At 37.1% G+C, this 19,548-nt stretch overlaps 3 protein-coding genes across 3 annotated transcripts in view; 2 read left to right on the forward strand and 1 right to left on the reverse strand.

Annotated features, from left to right (window-relative positions):
• Window positions 1-559: 559 nt before the first annotated feature.
• Window positions 560-7,998, forward strand: slc22a2 (solute carrier family 22 member 2). The gene is made up of 11 exons (XM_015035370.1): window positions 560-1,406; window positions 2,201-2,304; window positions 2,397-2,551; window positions 3,491-3,659; window positions 3,954-4,068; window positions 4,146-4,246; window positions 4,990-5,204; window positions 6,385-6,493; window positions 6,565-6,677; window positions 6,846-6,945; window positions 7,712-7,998. The coding sequence occupies exons 1-11, from the start codon at window positions 1,005-1,007 to the stop codon at window positions 7,803-7,805; spliced, it is 1,677 nt and encodes a 558-aa protein (XP_014890856.1). The 5' UTR covers window positions 560-1,004; the 3' UTR covers window positions 7,806-7,998.
• A 954-nt stretch (window positions 7,999-8,952) lies between these two features.
• LOC106949243 (solute carrier family 22 member 2-like) lies at window positions 8,953-17,272 on the forward strand. The gene is made up of 12 exons (XM_015035372.1): window positions 8,953-9,374; window positions 11,922-11,969; window positions 12,489-12,592; window positions 12,751-12,905; window positions 12,989-13,157; window positions 14,488-14,602; window positions 14,997-15,097; window positions 15,177-15,391; window positions 15,461-15,569; window positions 15,661-15,773; window positions 16,356-16,455; window positions 16,603-17,272. Exons 1-12 carry the CDS (start codon window positions 9,021-9,023, stop codon window positions 16,628-16,630), a joined length of 1,611 nt encoding a protein of 536 aa, XP_014890858.1. The 5' UTR covers window positions 8,953-9,020; the 3' UTR covers window positions 16,631-17,272.
• Window positions 17,273-18,491: 1,219 nt separating this feature from the next.
• The window catches only part of plg (plasminogen), a 38,923-nt gene continuing 37,866 nt past the window's right edge, over window positions 18,492-19,548 (reverse strand). The window contains exons 45-46 of the mRNA XM_015035348.1: window positions 19,331-19,478; window positions 18,492-19,140 (exon numbers count right to left, since the gene is read on the reverse strand). Of these exons, the coding sequence (XP_014890834.1) occupies window positions 18,993-19,140; window positions 19,331-19,478 (296 nt within the window). The 3' untranslated portion in view covers window positions 18,492-18,992. The remainder of the gene's footprint in view (window positions 19,141-19,330; window positions 19,479-19,548) is intronic.

Genomic DNA, 19,548 nt, shown 5'->3' on the forward strand with positions numbered 1-19,548 from the left:
ATTTTTTCTTACATTATTGAACTTTGTATGGAGCTATATTGGGGCGATAAATTTTGTGCACCAGAAATAACAATTTGAAACTGAAGAAGTTTTAAAACTGTAAAAAGGATGTAAAACTGTTAAAAATGTCCAAAACTATTTTTGGAATCAAGTTTTCTTTTTCAGGTTATATGGAGCTAAATTGGGGCCATGAAATGTATTTTAGAAATTTGAAACAAAAAAAAATGTTTGAAATTGGAAAAAAAAGATTGGAAACTGAAAATTTGTTTTGAACAAGTTTTTCAGTTTCAAATCTTCAATTTAATTGTTTTTCAGCTTCAGTGTTCTTTCAGTTACAAAATAATTTCTCGGGTTCAAATCTCTTTTCAGTGTCAAATGTTTTTTTTTTCCGCTTCAAATCTTTTTATTCAGTGTATCTTTTCCAATTTCAAAATCTGTTTTTCAGTTTCAAACTTTTCAATTTCAAAATAACATTTTAATGTAAAATCTTTGTTTTTCTCTTTACAATCTTTTTTTTTTTTTTTCAGTTTCAAGCTTCTGTTCAGTTTCAAATCTTTTTTCCCTGTTTTTTTTTTTTTTCCTCCTCCTTCTTTTGAAAAAACTGTATGACCTCAATTTCGCTCCACAGAAACACTTTTCAGTGTTTTATGCGAGTTTGTCTGAATTAATGCAGACCGGAGCGGGTTTAAATGTGCATGCAGTATTTAAACTTTAACTGGTTGCATCAAGCTGCTCCATCAGATGCAATTATGTTAACGAAGCTTTGAGAAATTCATGCAGGCTTGGCGCCAAATTCTAACTGTTCGTCTGACGTCTGTAAAAATCACATCAAATGTTTTTCATGCTCTGCTGCACAGCATGCGAAGAACAGACGCATTTCAGTGGACCTTTGCTCCAGTTGGTCCCGTTAAAAACCCAACTGGGCCAAACTGGGCCCGCAGTTTGAATGGTCGGTGCGCAGAGAGAGGCCCGGCATACAGATCAGCTGCTTGGAGGCAAAACTCATGGCGACTTTTGACGACATCTTGGAGGAAGCGGGGAAGTTCGGGCGCTGCCAGAAGCGGATCTTCGCCCTGCTGTGCATGGTGTCCATGCCGTGGGCCGGCGTGTACGTGGGCATCGTGTTCCAGGGCTTCACCCCGGATCACTGGTGCCGGGACTCGGCGGCGGTGCAGCGGAGGGAGGCCTGCGGATGGAGCCGGGAGGAGAGTCGCAGCCTCACGGCGCCGCTGCTCAACATCTCCGGGGTTCTGCAGCGCAGCAGCTGTTTGCGCTACGAAGTGGACTGGAATGTGACGGAAAGCAGCTGCGATCCACGGGAGACGGAGCGGGGCGCAAACCCCACGGCCGGCTGCACCGAGGGCTGGGAGTACGACTATGACGGGAGGCAGTCCTTCGTCACCGAGGTGAGGGAAGCTGAGTTTGAAAATAAAAATGATCTAGTTTTATTGCTTTTGCTGAAGGATCAAAATTTCTGCAAGAGCAAAATTTGCAGGAGAAAATTGGTTTTCACTACAAAACACAAAATGTTACCAAGTTAGTGTAGTTTCCAGTGTAAATATTTTTTACACTTGAAATAAGACAAAACTATTAAGACATAGTAAATTTCATTTTTAGAAAAAGACTGAAATTTTTGAGTTTGAAAAGTTGAACATTTGCCAAAAGAAAAAACTCAGCAATTTTAAGATGAATCCCAGACATTTTCAAATAAAAATGTCTGTTTGAAAAATAAAAAATTTGCAAGAGAACAACTCAGCAACTTTGAGATTATTTTTAAGAATAGGATATGGAAATTTCTGAGTTTGAAAAGTTTCTTTTCCAGGACAAAGCTCAGAAATTATGAAATTCATCTCAGAAATATTTGAGGAAAAAAACTTTTTAAATTTCTCAGTTTGAAAAGTCAAAAATTTTTGATTTTTCAAACTCAGAAAAGTTCCTTGTTTTTTTCCACAGAACTTTTTTTTTCTTTAAAATTTCTGAAATCAATGCAATGTGGTTTTGTGGTTTCCAAAAGTTTGTAGTCTTATTTATTTTTAATTTTTTTTATTAACCTTTATTTCACCAGGAAAATCCTACTGAGATTAAAAATATATTTTGCAGGAGAATCTTAGCCAAGACTGATATTACTAAAAGGTTGATATTCTGTTTAATGCAAGTAAAATTCAAATTATTTCATGTTCTACCCTGAATGTGTGTCCAGTTTGACCTGGTGTGTTCAGACGGGTGGCTGGTGGATCTGTACCAGGCCACGCTGAACGTTGGCTTCCTGATCGGCAGCATCGCCATCGGTTACCTGGCCGACAGGTCGGTTTGCTTTCTCTGCTCTGATTGAGTTTACAGAGCAGGACGATGTCGAAGTTTGGGATAATTTCCCAGTAAATGTTTGTGTCTCTCAGGTTTGGGAGGAAAATGAGCTTCCTCATGTCCAACGTGCTGAACGGGATCGCCGGCATCCTGGTGGCTGTGGCTCCCAACTACATTTCCTTACTGGTTTTCAGGACTCTGTACGGGTTCGGAGTGAAAGGAGGATGGGTGGCGGGATACGTACTCAGTAAGAATCTTTTCATCTTTTCATTTAACATCCAAGTCATATCGTTTATCAGTTATCGTGATACATTTCTTATCATGATAAAATTTTTATTTATTGTTGTCACATTAAATTCTAATTAACGATGTTTAAAAACAATTAAAACTGTCCAGAATTTGTTTGTGATGCTATGACCTCTGTGATATACAGTAACAGGCACACAGATACAAATACATATACAAATTGTTCTTATCATCACTTTTATTATCACAATAGTACCACAAAATATTGTGATAAAGTTTTAAGTCCAAAATACTGAGAAATTATTTAATTTAGTCTAAGAATTTTTTTAGAAAAAGGTTGGAAATTTCTGAGTATGAAAAGTCACAAAATTGGTAGGAAAAACAGGAAAAAACCATAAAGAAACTTGGAAATTTGTACTTCAAGTTGAAAATTTTTGAGAAAAAAATGAAGGAATTTCCAAAAGTAAACAATTTTTGACTTTGGAAGCTGAGAATAGTCCACGGTTTTTCTAGCAAATTTACAACTTTTGGAGCTCAGAATTTTTTTTTTCCTAGAAAATCTCTGAGGTTAATCTGAAAATTTCTAATTTTTTTCTAGCAAATTTTCAGCTTTTCAAACTCAGAACTTTCCATGTATTGTAGAAAAGTTCTGAGATCTCAAATTTAGATTTTTCTTTTTTTTCCCTGTAAATTTTCAACTTATGGAGTTCAAAAATATATTTTTTTTCTAGAACATTTCTGGGATTAATCTCAAAATATGAGTTTTTGATGGAAATTTACTCATTTTTTTCCTTTACAATATGCCATTGAACACATCGGCCAACTGTACAACAAACATCAAGAGATTTTTCAGTTCTAATAAAGTCATTATTGCTCTACATAAATAAAAATAAGTTAAATCTGTAGTTAAAAAAATCCAAAACAAATGTTTGTAAATCAGTCACAGAGATCGTTGGTGTGGAGTTCAGACGGACGGTGGGAGTTATTTACCAGATGTTCTTCAGCGTTGGCATCCTCATCCTCCCTTTGCTCGCCTACTTCATCACGGACTGGCGCTGGCTGCAGGTCGTCATCACCGTCCCCTACATCCTCTTCCTGTCCTACTACTGGTGAGACGCCTGAATGCCTCACTGATGAGGAAACAGTGAACGTCTTTAGCGAACAAAGAAAAATGTCAGAATTGTTTCTTTTGGTGCAGGTGGCAGAATTTCTCACTTCTACTCCCCTGCTGCCTCAGCCTTACTTGATGTGTCGAGTAATAGAAAGTCAGATTTGCCTTCAATATGCTGCACAATTTCTTGAAAATATTTATGAATTAGCTCATATCTTAGATAAACTGTATGAGGTGAAAAACTGGGATTTGTGGACGATTCCTGATTTTTTTTGTTGTTTTTACCTCTAAGGTTCATCCCTGAATCTCCAAGATGGCTGCTGTCTCAGAACAGGAAGTCCAAAGCTGTGAAGATCACCAAAGACATGGCGAAGGAAAACAGGAAGACTCTGTCCAAGATGATCGAGGTAACACTCACCTCTCCTCCTCAGTTTGGACACAGATAACCCGGCTTGTGAAACGCCTGGATGTTTGTGTTTTACAGACGCTGTCGGATGATAACGCTGATTCCTCCACCACCTCCTTCATGGACCTGATCAGAACTCCAAAAATGAGGAGACACACGCTTATTCTCAGCTTCAACTGGTGAGCTTTTCTCTTAAAACTCAACGCAAATGCAGGTTTCACCCCAGTTTTTGAAAAACAAAAGTTATTTGTTCAGTGCAAATATCTTAGTAAATTTGAAACAAGACAAAACTAACTTAACTTTTCAGGCAGATATAGAAGCTTGTTTTAAGTTAATAATTTGTTGAAACTGACTGTTATAAGAACATGTATCAGACAGATGTGAAAAAACTGAGCTCCTGTGCCATCTCCAATCAGAGCCAGGAGGCGGGTCTTAGCGCTGCCAATCATGGCTGATTCAGTTTCTCCTTGTCAGAAGAGCTTGTTGTAAATGCTCAGGCTAGTTAGCATAGCCACCCATTGGGGCAGATATACAGTTTTCCTGGTAGGGTAAGTGTAGCACATTTAGCAACAAGTACATGAGGTTGATTGATTGCATTATGACCTTTTTCCTCGCTCTGATTGGTTGTTTTTGACCAGGAGTATTGCATTTCTTCAGACAGAAATATCAGCTCAGGTAAGGAGTGGAAGAGATCAATCTTTTCACAGATTATCTGTCTTATAACAAAATACATACATACATACATAAAAAAAACAAAAAAACTTTAACCCTTTCATTCTCAGGCTGAAGAGAATCTTTTTGGATTTAATTTTAGCCTGATTTTGACACAGTTTCAAAATCTTAGGGTACTTTAATGCTTCTATCTTTACGTTAATCCCAAAAATACGTTTCTAAGGCTCGTTCTGTGTCTGGGTGCCTCCAGGTTCACCAGTGCAGTCGTCTACCAGGGTTTGATCATGCGGCTGGGAATTCTGGGAGGAAACGTCTACATCGACTTCCTGATCTCCGGCCTGGTGGAGTTCCCTGCCGCCTTCCTCATCCTCTTCACCATCGAGCGAATCGGCCGACGCCTCCCATTCGCCACCGCCAACATCGTGGCCGGCGCCTCCTGCTTCATCACAGCCTTCATTCCTGACAGTGAGGCTCTCAGGAGAAACTAGGGAGCATTCTCACCTGCCCTGTTTGGTTCGCTTTCACTTACCGTATTTTCCGCACTATAAGGCGCACCTAAAAACTTTAAATTTCCCCAAAAGCCGACAGTGCGCCTTATATATGGACCAATATTGAGCCACAACAGGTCTAGCAACTACGGTAAGCAGCCGCCGACTTCATTTTCGCCCATAGAAGAAGAAGCGTGCGGTGCATGCTGGGATAGTTGTCAGAATGCTGGTTTGTTAATAAAGTTTGATCTACCTACCGATCGTCTATAATCAGGTCATTTAGCACCACTTTCTCCACGAACATGCTGTGCGCGAATGGAGAAGGGTGACCATCGTCCGGCCACGCCCCGGCCCAATCGCAGGAGGCTCTCCTAACCCACCGGAGTCGGACTGTTTTGTTGATATTCCCTGTAGTGCAGCTCCATCTAGTGGATGCATAACGTAACTCCAGCCTCTACTATAGCGTCTATTCAATGCGCCTTATAATGCGGTGCGTCTTATATATGAAAAAAGTTTTAAAATAGGCCTTTCATTGAAGGTGCGCCTTATAATCCGGTGCGTCTTATAGTGCGGAAAATACGGTAACTCTAAAAAGTCTGGTTCGTTTGGGGAGGTGTGAATGTGTAATCGGACGCTAAAGCAAACTCTGGTCAGCCTACAGACCTCGGTTCGGTTCGGTTGATGTGAACTCTGTTGCAGTTTGAATGCATATGTGACTGCTCCAAAAGCAGGAAGTAAACTAAAACACAAGGCATTATGGGTAAATACAACCAAAACAAATGTGTGTTTAGCTCTAGTGGGAGAAATGGCTTGTGGTCTTTCACCAAAGACAAAAGAGAAATCCTACATCCGTTAAACTCTGTTGCCACTCCATTTTGTTTTACATTCAGAAGTTTTCGTTTTGTTTCCTTCAGTGGTTCTTGGTGCAGCGCCCCCACAGGCGAGGAGGTGAACAGGTTTTTCATAGGGTTAACTTCATTTGACGCATAGCTAACCGTAACTAGCTGAAAATATAAATGTAAATGCTGAAAATGTAACAAACGTTGCAGTTTTGATTCCTCATCAAACTGAGTATATCGGACTATGAGCTGTGAAAACTAAAGGTATTGTTCCAGGTTTTTCAGCACTTTAACAGTTTATTTCTCCTCGACTCTCAGGAATGTTCTGGTTTAAGACTGTGGTGGCCTGCGTTGGTCGGCTGGGGATCACCATGACCTTTGAGATGGTCGTTTTCGTAAACACTGAACTCTACCCAACATTTGTCCGGTAAGACTCTTTCTGTGTTTGTGTGCTTCGCTTGAGAAGCATCTTAAATCTCAGACTTGTTGTCTTTCTAGGAACTTTGGCGTGTCGGTTTGTTCCACTCTGTGTGACGTTGGGGGCATTGTCGCTCCTTTCCTGCTCTACAGACTCGCCGTCGTCTGGCTTGAGCTCCCACTCATCATTTTTGGTATGCTCTTAGTTTTTTAAACAACCAACAGTGTAACTTAAGGAACTTCAGCAAAAAAGAGGAGCTTGTTTTATGTACTCATTTTAAGTAATAACTGAAACTTTGAGTTGTGACAAAAAATGAAAAGTAAACATGTTTATAAAGCTGAGTTTATAATTTGCTCTGCAGGATGCTTGGCCTTCGTGGCTGGTGGTTTAGTTCTCCTGCTTCCAGAAACCAGAGGTGTGCCGCTGCCTGACACCATCGACGATATCGAGTTTCCTGAGAGGTGAGCTGCATCCTACAAAAAAACCCTAACACAATAAGAGAATATTTTAAATGTCCAGTTTCATTCATGAATGTAGATTAAAGAATCAAACTGAGGAAAAGAAACGGAGTCTAAAAATTAAACCAATATTTTATCTACTAGCCAGCAGGGGGAGACATTATTTTTTACTGAAAAATAAAAGATTGACAGAGGAAACTAAACTTCCACAATAATCTTTTTTTTTTTTTTTTACAACGGAGTATTAGGGCCAGGCTAAGAAATAGTGATAGAAATAAAAGTACATGTGGAAATACATAAAATAAAGTCGTATAAGAAAAAAGTTGTAATATTACAAAATGAGAATAAACTCACAATATAATGACTTTATTCTCATACAAGTTTATTCTAATAATATGTGTTTTTTATGGTCTTAGCATCACTTTAATTCTCTTTTTGTTGTCAGAGTTTTCATTATATTTTGACTTTATTCTTGTAATATGACTTTGTTCTCGTACGAGTTTATTTCCGCAATATTATGACTTCTCGCAATTCTCGTTATTTATTTTATTTATTTTTTCTTGGCCTGGCCCAATCTCTGTTGTCATTCTTTAACCATATCTAGCAAAATATTTAAAAAGTTGTGTTTATTATCTGTCTTCCTGAAGCGAACTAAGCTAAAATTTAGATTTTCTATCCTATAAATTAACTAATCGGCTTCAGATTTTTTTGCTAGTTGTTGCAGTCGTCGGTGAACAAAGGTTTTTCCGTGCATGATGTTTGTGTTCAGGGTGAAGGAAAAGACGAAGCTGCAGACCCAGCAGCTGGCCAACCTGCTGCCCAACAGCAACGTGTCGTCCTGCAAAGAACCAGCAGCTGTCTGATTTATTTATTTCTCTTCCTCAACTCTGTTTTCATATGTTTGGATTTATTAAAACCTTATATTGTTGCTGTACTATTCACATATTCACAGAAGTTAGAGCTAAGATGAATCTGCTTTTATGTTTTCTGCTGTTTGGCTACAGTATTAAATTATTAAAGAGTTTTATTCTAAATAAACTGGAGTGCTGAGCGTTTTTGTTCAGAGGTACAATTTTTTTGTGATTTTACTAATCTGCTTAAAATTGACGTGATGCTTTTCAGCCAGCAGAGGGCGATAATCATGCAGCTGAAACATATCGAGGCAGAAAATTGAAGTTTTTACTTCATGATTTCATGTTCAAACTAAATTGTCTATGAACCTTCATTAGTTCACAATAACTCGCCTTCATAATTTATTGTCTACATATTGTTTCTGGTCTGTTGTTTATGTGGAGAAAAGTTACTTATATTTCTATGAAGAAGAAAAAAACAATCAGGAAGTTTTGCTGCTGTTGCGTTCCCATTTTAAGATTAAAAATGAAATAGAAAAAAGTATAAAAAGTAATTATCAATTATTCCTCATGTAAATATGATTTATGTTTTTAGAATAAGATTTAATAGGAGAGAAATTATTTCTGCTTTAGATATAAACATCTTAAACATTCTGCCTTATTTCCACATTATTGTCAGTGTTAACTTTAAAGCTGAATTCTGACATTTTTCTCAGCATTTCAACATTTTTCTTGAAAGTTTTGACTTTATTCTGTATCGAAGAAAAAACATTTGTTTTTCCTGATCCTCCTTCCTTTATTTCAATTAATGTTTATTAAGCTGGTTATGGAGATGTTCTTTTTCTCTCCACTTAAAGCCGTTTGTAAATATGTAAATCATTGAATCCTAAACATTCCTGGATACTAATGATTATCTGTATTCCTTGAACCTGTGATTGTGTAATACTTCATTGAAAACAAAAAGCATGCTTGTGAATTTTAGTTACAAATTATGCCTATTAAAGTTTGGATAACTGCTCCGTCATTCACTCATTAAAAAGAATGAAGGTTTTCCCTCTTGTGCAGATTTTAGATTTTTTTTCACCAAACTTTTGGACTTTACCTCCGGACATTGACCTGCTTAGTGACGCAATATTTAAACGTTGGAAATCTCTGAGGGCAGACCTTTACAGTAAGCTGCAGTGAGCCGAACAGACCAGCATCAAACACTCAAACCTCAGCGTTTGGATGGCGACCTTTGATGACCTCCTGGAGGAGGCCGGCTCTTTCGGCCGCTGCCAGAAGCGGATCTTCGCCATGCTCTGCTTCTTGTCGTTGCCTTTCTCCGGCGTCTACGTTGGGATTGTCTTCCAGGGCTTCACGCCGGATCACTGGTGCCGGGACTCTGCGCTGGTGGAGAGGAGGGAGGCCTGCGGATGGAGCCTGGAGAAGAGTCGCATCCTGACGGCGCCGCTGGTCAACATCTCAGGAGTCCTGCAGCACAGCAGCTGCGATCAGCATGAGGTGGACTGGAACAACACAGAACTCAACTGTGACCCAGAAGGACTGGACTTTAGCGGAGTGGCTGTTACACCATGCAAGGTCAGTTTCTTGCAATAGGATGCATTCAGCATTGCCACTTCTTAAGATTTTGTTTCTCTTTTTTATTATTATTCCATGTTCTGTATGTTTTCTGAGTTTATTCTGCATACTTCAACCGATTTTAACAATTCGTATATCAAAATGTTCAGCTTCTTCTGGGGAACTGCACTATTACTTTTGGTAATTTAATCTATTCTACTTTTTGAAATATTTAATCTTTTATGTGAATTTCAACTCTATTGAAATGCATTGAAATTCTTCAGAATTCCACAAAATTTAGCACTTTGTGCTCCTTGACAGCTTACAGCTTCTGCCTACTTTAATGTAGAAACTCCATTCCACTTTTAATCCAGTCACAAGGAGTTAAATTATCTTCAAATGATTCATCTTTTTGATATCTCTTACAGTTTTTCTAAAATCACGATTTAAGTTCTATGCAGATTTTTGTCTGTTTTCAGTTTTTCAGTGTAATCCACTGGTGGATCTTCAGCTGCCAGAATGCGTCACTATAGTAACCGACATGTTTTGACGTTTGTTTGCTGTTTCACGAACAAAATGCTGCTGTCTCGTCATATGTCACTATATAGAAATAATTTATGCATTGAAACGTAGCCACAGGTGTCTGCTTTGAGGGAATATAAGTGTTATTGATGCAAGTTTTAAAATTTTCTCTCCAACACTTCCTGAGTGCAGGCATGTCACTGCTTTGTCCATTGAACTTGATGTAAAATATTTTCAGCTCCGTTTCTGTTTTTCTTTGAGCTCCATCTCTCTTCTGCTCTCTTCAGCATCTTCTCATGCGTTCATCTGGCAGATTTTCATTCTTGTGGTTGGCAAAGAAAAGCAAATTTTCTAGTTTCTTAGTAAACTGAAAATGCAGCATCTCAAACCTTCTACCTTAGTATATAGGAAGTTTTCCAGCTGATGGCATAAACAAGTTCCTGTAGAGCCCCAGTATCTACATAAAATAAGTCACACATTATATGGAATTAAAATAATTTTTATTGCCTCAGTGTGTTTCTGACCTCTGCAACAGGTGAAAGTGTATTTTTAATTCTGCCCTCTAGCGGAAAAGTTGTAGAATACAAGAACCTGGAAATGTGTCACTGCTTCAATTACACTGTTATGCCAACAATACAATGAAATAAACTGACTTATTTCTTTCTTTCTCATTAGACCTACACATTTACACCATCAGATGGGACAAATGTTTAGGTCACATTTCGATGGTGCAAAGTGTGCAAGACTAATTTCCCCCACTCTCATGGAGAACAAGACACAAAGGACCAAGCAATTTTTAATTTTTGTCTCTCCAGCGGTGCAACCTTATTTGTGAAAGTCTTAGTTATTGAAGGTCAGAGAACTGGGTTTGTAACGTAATGATCGACGGCCATCTGACAATGGAGGTAAACAACCGCTGTGATGTTCTGGCAGTCATCGCCTTTTCAGATCCTTGTTTTGATCTCTGAATGTCGGAAAGGGATAAACAAAAAAGACAAAACCGTTCACCTCTGATTCAGGAACAAGTCTTCATCTGTGACCTCCGTTCTGCTAAAGGATTACTGAAGCAAATTCTCCAGGCCCTAAAGTTTTGAAAAACATCCAAATTCATAACCTTGTAACACTGGGTGAAAAATAACAATAAATGTACAGAAGACAATGTTGCTCTTCTCAGAAATGATCACTGTATTGGTGTTTGCTTTTCTTGTTAGCTCCTCTGTGAACCTGAAGTTACATAAAGATGTAAACAATCTTTAAAGAAATGTTTTTTTTTTTTCCTGTTTGAGGCAGCAGAGCTGCTCCACATTCATGTTTTCTCCTCTTGCTCCCGTCCTGCAAAAATGTAACGGGGTTGTTTACATCTGGAGCTGTGAAAGAAGCAACAAATGTCTCTTTGTGGCGTCAGACGAACTAATTACCTAGGAACAAATGTCATTTTTGTTGTAAATTTTTTATATATATATGTCGTATTCATGCAACAGCTGCCAACGCTTCCATCAGTGTCAGTAGTTTAGTCAGGGAGGGTGTGCAGGGTTGGAATGAAAAGTTTAATTTGCATCCTTTCAGTATGCCTCATTTCCCATTAATGTCAATTAATGTCAATCAGGCAGTTAAATTAGACAAATCATGCAGTTGTTTATGTTAGTAAATGGTTTTTAAGTGGGTGTCGGTTATTTCACACTTTTACAGTGTTGGTCTTTATGCTCAACTTTTTTAAGTTCACCAGTTGTCCACCACAGGATGAAGTACCTGCTTTAACCACCAAAATAAAATCAATTAAAGTGAGTTTCCACAATCTGCTCGTTAGAAGTGTTTCCATTGCAAAATTTGGTCAAAAAATGCAATTTTGGTGTTGAGTTGTTTTCATTTCACAGAAAACATTCTTGTCTGAGATGAGTTTGCTTTTAAGACATTTTTATAACTGACATCTTTAATACGATCCCAAACACCTGCCAACATGGCAACTCCAGAACTCCAAAGGTTTAGGTGTCCTTCACTTGTTTTTAATGAACAAGTTTCTTTTTTATTTTGTTTTCTGTCTTTCAGGAAGGATGGGAATATCATTATCAAGGCAGGAAGTCATTTGTCACTGAGGTGAGAAAGAAATATGTGCATTTGACGAAAAGGTAAAAAAAAATTATAACAGTTAAAAACGTACAAAAACGTACAAAAATGGTAAAATTACTCGTGAGACATTGTGTACGACTACACAGTGTTTAATTGTTTCATACGTCTTAAAATATAATACTTGTAAAGAAAACACAGAGCTGATCCCAGTGTGAACCACGGTTACCCGCGGCAACAGAAAAAGGGGGAGGAGCCGTCAGTTACTGGTTGCTATGGCAACCACCAGGAGCAAGAGAGCTGGGTACACCAAAAACTGTCTGGAAAAACAATTTCTTCAATAAACAAAATAAATTCAAAGCATAAAATAACACATTTTGGCAAACTTGACATCTTTAATCACTAAAATAAAATTTTTTTGTACATGTCCACCCTGTGCTGCACCACTCTGACACCTGACACCCAGTTATCTCACAGGATTGGCTTCTTGATTTTATTTTATCATTTTCACTTTGCAATTTTTCACATTTTCTATTGAAATATTTTCAGTTCAACCTGGTGTGTTCAGATGGATGGCTGGTGGATATGTACCAGTCAACTCTCAACATGGGCTTCCTGGTTGGCAGCTTTGCTTTTGGTTACCTTGCTGACAGGTAGGGCCGTGATAAATACCTACACAGAATAACAAAAATATCCCAAAAAAGTAAGAATAAACAAACTTTTAGCCATTTGTTTACAAACAGACAGTAGTTTAAAATTAGGAGTATTAGCAAAATCTATCATGTGCTGTTTTTGCTTTTTCTCTCTGTAGATTTGGACGGATGAAGAGTTTCCTCATCTCCAACGTGATAAACGTAGTAGCAGGAATCGGTTTGGCTGTAGTACCAAACTACGTCGTCATCCTGGTGCTCAGGGCCATCTTCGGCTTCAGCGTCAAAGGAGGCTGGATGGCCATATATGTGCTGCGTAATGATGAGCGTCCACATTTTGTCTTCTTCTCTCTTTAAAACAGAACGTGGCTTAATGTTCTGCCTTTTCTGTTGTTTTAGTAACAGAATTAGTTGGGGTAAAGTACAGACGCACAGTCGGCATTTTGTACCAGATGTTCTTCAGTATCGGGCTCCTCATCCTCCCTCTGCTCGCCTACTTCATCACTGACTGGCGCTGGCTGCAGGTTGCCTTCACGGCACCATATGTTCTTTATTTTGCTTACTACTGGTAATAAACTGCAGTTTTTGGTCCTTATGTAAATACTTGCAGCTGAATGATGGCCTTCATTTTTACTATTTTTGTAATCTGTCCCTATGGATGGTTTTCTTTTGTAGTAAATTAGGATATCGAAAGAATTTAATCCTCAGATTTCTTCAAAAATACTCCTGTATTATAATTGTGTATCTTTCTATGCATCTGATATGTAACAAGTATTTATTACACAGTTATTACCAGCCAAACACATTTTACATGACTAGATTTGCAATGCATGTAAAATTAATGTGTCCTTTCATATGTATGCTGCAACTGCAATCCAAATAGTGCAACATTTAGCATTGCTTTAATTAATGCAATGTAGACTCTCTGTCTGCACAGATGAAGATTCACTCTCCACAGCAAGCAAAATGCTTCTACTGAATAATCTGACAATTATCTGACAGCTTAGAGACGCATATAATCTATGTAACGCTAAACATTGATCCCAAGATGGTCAAGGACTGAACAAAAAAAAAAAAATATAATAGTGACACCATGATAAAAGTATAAGGTGAAATAATACTAAATTAACATACGCAGATTCAAAGAAATGTGCAAATGAGTAGGATAATTTAAAAAATGTTCATGTACGTGTATATTTGTATAAAAAAAACAAACTTATCAAGAATTTTAAAAAGTTGAAAATAACAGCAGGAATGTTATCACTTACAGAGTTTATTGGGAGTAGTGATGGTTTTAAAGTCTTCCAGCTGCCAGGAGGAAGGATCTGTGATAACGCTCCTTTGTGCAAACAGGATTAAGCAGTCCGTTACTGAAAGGGCTTGAGTTTGTCCATTAGAGATGTGATTTTAACAAGCAACTTCAGCAATTTTGTGATGCTACAGATTAAAAACGTCATTTTATGGCATGAAGAATTTCCACTGGACTCTGCCAGTTCTTTCTTTCGATCTGAACATTTTCTATGTTCTGTTGATGGTAGAATCACAGAACAGAGACCACATTTTCACCTTTGCTCTGATGATCACCTGAAACATTAACTCATTTTCCAGAGTTTTAGCACAGAGCAGATTCACTGTGTTGGTGCATGACTAAGCTGGAACATAAGTCCAGTGAACGTATCCAACCGTTAATAAATCTCTATGCCAAGCAAATTATTCATCTATTGATTAGAAGAACGAGGTCCAGGAAAGCTTTTCTGAGAACTTATTAATCCTCTCAGTTTATGCAACCTGCATTCTGCTGCTGTCAGAATACAGGTAACTGATCTTATGAAAATTATAAAGAAACGACCCTTTTGCCTGCTTGGAGATTAAAATGTTTCTGTGGTTTTATCTGCCAGGTTTATCCCAGAGTCTCCAAGGTGGCTCATCTCTCAAAACAATTCCTCAAAAGCTCTGGAAATAACCAAGGCTATTGCCGAGGAGAACAGGAAGAAACTCTCCTCTCATTTTGAGGTAAATCCTGTCATTAGTCTATTCCTTTCCTCTGAAGTGGAAGGATTTAGATTATTTTCTTTAACAAGGTTTAAGTACATTTTTATTTTGCTTTGATAAAATAATACATTAATACAATAAGGAGAACATTTTTAATAGGCTTCCTTCACTCCATCACTTCAGCATGTATTTGTACATTCATTGAGTTTGACCAGGAATATATTAAAATCACACAAAATAAAATTGTAGTAACTAGTTACATTTACTTGAGTAAAATTTCTGGATTCTCTACTCAAAGAGTAAAAAACAAACAGGTTTAACCAGAAACCTAACATATTTTAAACTACTGGATAATTTAATCCATAACTGCATTACTGTTGCTATTGTAATTTTAGTGAATTGTGTCTTATCATAGGTACTAATTGGTGATGAAGTTGACTCCACCTCTGCCTCGTTGTTGGACTTGATCAGAACTCCCAATATGAGAAAACACACTTTCATCCTCATGTTTAACTGGTCAGGCTCATCTAAAGCATCAGATCATTCCAGCCCTGCACAGAGGAAAGATTTAACCTTTCATGTCTTTATTCCTTAGGTTCACCAGCGCTGTGGTTTATCAGGGCCTCATCATGCGGGTGGGGATAACAGGAGGAAACGTCTACATCGACTTCCTCATCTCCAGTCTGGTTGAGTTTCCCGCCGCGTTCCTCATCCTGTTGACGATTGAGCGGATCGGCCGTCGGCTTCCCTTTGCGTCCGCTAACATCGTAGCTGGAATCTCCTGCATCGTCACTGCTTTCATTCCTGACAGTAAGACTTAACGGCTAAAATTTGGAAGAAGCATAAAACCAGCCACTGCATAAATACTTTGTTCTTCAGGTATGTTCTGGTTAAAGACCATAGTGGCCTGCATCGGTCGGCTGGGGATCACCATGGCCTTTGAGATGGTGGTGTTTGTTAACACTGAGCTCTACCCGACTTGTGTCAGGTGATCAATGAATAAGCATCCGTTGGGCTGACTGTTTTTGATGACTTCATTAATGTACCATATAACTAATCTCTCTAACCTTTTGTTGTAGGAACCTCGGAGTGTCGGTTTGCTCCACTCTTTGTGATATTGGAGGAATTGTTTCTCCCTTCTTGCTCTACAGACTGGCCAGCATCTGGCTTGAACTGCCTCTCATTATCTTTGGTAGGTTTCTGATTATATGTTCCGTTGTGTTGGATTGACATCCAGGTACCTGGGCAATCCAAATGCCTTTGCTACTGTTTGCAGTCTGATCGATGTTAGTAACTTTGTTTCTCACCTGGTCTTCAACTTCTTTATATTGCTTTCTGGGATCTTAAAGCCTACTTCATGTTGTCACTCAGGTTCTTTCTAAGTGATTTCTTGATTTTTACAGGCCAGGCAGGGACTGGCTGCTGAAATTGGACCAAACAATGTGTTTTTTTAGTATTTGTGATTTAACAGGATAAATATTTTTGAACAGTGCCAGTTGATTTTTTTTCTGAAGAAACTAAATCACTATTTAAAAACTGTATTTTGGTTTTTACACAGGATGTCTGATGATTTCAAATATTAAATGTGACACAAAAAAAACAAAGATAGAATGAATTACCATAATACTGAAAGTGGCAAAGCTCCAAAGATGTCTTAATCTGGTATAAACTGATCTTAAGTTAATGAAAAAAAGCAAATACTGACCAGAGCCGTCTGGTTCAGGTTAAAGTTGATCCACTTTGGCTTCTTTGACCTTCTTGTTATCCTGAACAGGAGCTGTAGCTCTGGTAGCTGGAGGTTTGGTTCTGCTGCTGCCTGAAACCAGAGGAGTTGCTCTGCCTGATACCATCGAGGACGTTGAGTTTCCTCATCGGTAAAAAACCCCACTAACCCTTCATGCTAAGTCTTCAGTAAGACTTTAGCATTTTATCCTGTAACTTATATGTTGTAGATTTATTGTGTTTTGACACACTATAATTCAATTTTATTGTTATTCACTTAAAGTCTTTTGTTTTCTCAGGAAAAAGGGGAAACGAGAAGAAAATTAGGAAGTGAAGCACGTCTTGAAAACTAATGAAGTGGCTTAGTTTTATTTTAACAAATTAGCTCCAACTTAAGAAATTAGTTTTTTTATGTGTTTTTAATACAAAGTCTTACTTCTAAAGTTAGGCATTTTATTGTTTTTTCACAATACAACATGATGGTCAGCTTTTTAGTTGGCTTCTATTGTTTTCTTGGTCCAGTCAACAAAAAAGGTTTAAGTCGACCTGAAATGCCCTGGAATCAATTTACAACTGGATTTTAAAACATAATGTTCATAACTGAAGTTTCAACAAAAATTACATTTTTCTTCCTCTTTTTGTCTAGTTTTTTTATTGTGACACTTAAACATCGCACTACAAAACACATCATAAAATAAATTAATCATTCAATAATTGTCAAAAAAACATAACAGAACATACATTATGGTAAAATGTCATCGTATTTTGTGTGTGGAAAACATTTAGCGCTACAAAGTTGCAAATGCTTAATATAATTTGTGTTGTATTAATAATATTGTTCTACACTGTGTGAAAAATACATTCAACAGTATTGTTTTATGTTTAACTGTTACAGTATACTGCAAAACATATTGTACTGTACTATATGTATCATGACAAAATAAATCATATATGTCTTTAACAAAAAAATGTAGACTGCTATATTTTATAATACCCATTATAATATACTGTCTGATGGTAAAATGTACTATACTACATGTACCACACCATACCACTGTATAAAATACATTATAGTTCAAATGTGAAAATTAAGCCATACTGTATATAAGTATCAGAGTATACAGTATACATACTATTCTATATCATCATAATGTGCATCATATAATGTGTGTCATGGTATAATATGCTATACTGTCTCATTATGCAACGTCATGAAAATCTTACTGCTGCTCTGTGTTACAAAATCACGGAATAATTCAAAACGCATAATACTAAACTGAGTTTGTGATAAAATAAGCTAAATATTCTACATTATGTTTCATGATAAAATGTTACACTATACTTGACATTTGCATTAATAAGCATAAGCATTTGGACAGGTGTACCTAATAAAGTGGCCGGTGAGTGTATGTCAGAGTACACTGTTTGACACACTGGTGGTCTCATGGTAAAAAATAGCAGAAAATTAGTGTAAAAAAAACCTACATTGTGGTAACCATTGTGTAAAAAATAAGTCAGTTTGTTAATTTTAAATCACCTCATTTTGTGTCATGATGAAATAAACCATACTGAACTACGTGTCAGATCATAAATCACCATGTTGTGTGTAATGTGATAAATGCATAATGATACACTTGGTCATTATAAAACCAAACATGTAAAATTATGTGTCATGATAAATATATATTCTATGCTCATGACAGTACAGTACGATGAATTTTACACACATAGTTTAACATAACATGTTTTATTATGAGTACAGTAAAATGTATGTTACACACAATAGTATAATGTATTCAACATAGTGCAACATGCTACGTTCTACTGCAATAGAGTATAGTGACTGTGGAAGAAGTAAGAAATAAATGTTTGACGTTGAGGTTTAACATTTTTATTGAAATTTAAAATCAATGAAACACAATTTGACATTACATGAGACAAACTGACAGCGCTGGGCTCAGCGTTAATCAGATTCCCTTTGAAGATGATGAATGTCTGACTTCAATCGTCATAATAGTCATCTGCTTTAGAAAAAGATGAAAAAATTGTCACTAACTGGATATTAACTCATCAGTGCATTCATTCATGTTTGCAAACTCATGTTAGATGAAAGAAAATCTTAAAATGTAGGTATACAATGCATCCTACTAGATAAATATCATTTAAAGTTAGAAAATAAAAATCTTTTACTTCAGAAAAATTTTCAAGATACTTTTGAGTATACTTAAGCAAAATTCACAACTGAGAAACAAATTGATTTCTGTAGCTAATCGTAGCTAAACATTTACAGTACTGAAATGTTTGGTTGCAACAAATCACAAAAATCACAAAACCAAATTGTCCTTCAAACTCATAAAGCTCCATCACATATCAGAAACCTGATTGTTTACTGCTGATCGTACAAGACTTTTTCAAACCAGATTCTCTTTTTAAACTATTCTTGCCATTTTAATGCTGCATTGAACAGTTGTTAAACTCAGAAAATGTTGCTGAGAAAATGAGCAACAGCTTGTGTTCTTTATGGCCCAATTGGTGACAACACTCCTGTTAGCATGACTTCATTAGCCTGATACTTCCAACCATCGTTTACAACTGAACAAACCTTTTTGATTAGAGATTAAATATCTTCAGAAAACCAAAATGAAGACCAGTTAACTTCAATGTAAACACTTTTAATTACATACATAACTTAGACATATTTTGTATTTACTGTACCTCCAATAGAGGAGACATAACATTGCTGCACGTTGCAGTATTCCCAATCGTTGTTATGGATGTAACACCATGGTCGGATTCCCGTTCCCAGCACATTACGACAATAATTATTGTCTAAATCACTGAAAACAATTTAAAAAAAGCAACTTTTGTTACCAAATATTATGTGTAAATAATGCCACTAACGCATATAAAATAAACTTTATATTCATCAGTTGAATTTCTTTCTATTATAATAATAATATTGTCATTTTTTTAACATAACTTATTCAACTATTGTTCTGTTTATTGAGAGTAGGTTGTGTCTCCTACCTGCAGGGGTATAGTTCAGGTGTATAGCGAGTTTCCGACCACCTTTTGCATTTATTACCTTTCTCAGTCACAGAAATTGTGCCGCGGTAGTTTTTACCATTACCAGTTATACAGTTCAGCTCAGGAGTGATAGGAGGAGGCGCTGATGCTAAAATAAGAAGAAAGTTGACAAAGTTCGCTGTTAGAAAACAAATCAATCAATCAATCAAATTTTATTT

Source organism: Poecilia latipinna, unplaced genomic scaffold, assembly GCF_001443285.1.
Source record: "Poecilia latipinna isolate Pla-1442-1.1 unplaced genomic scaffold, P_latipinna-1.0 Scaffold332, whole genome shotgun sequence".
NCBI classification, from domain to species: Eukaryota; Metazoa; Chordata; class Actinopteri; order Cyprinodontiformes; family Poeciliidae; genus Poecilia; species Poecilia latipinna.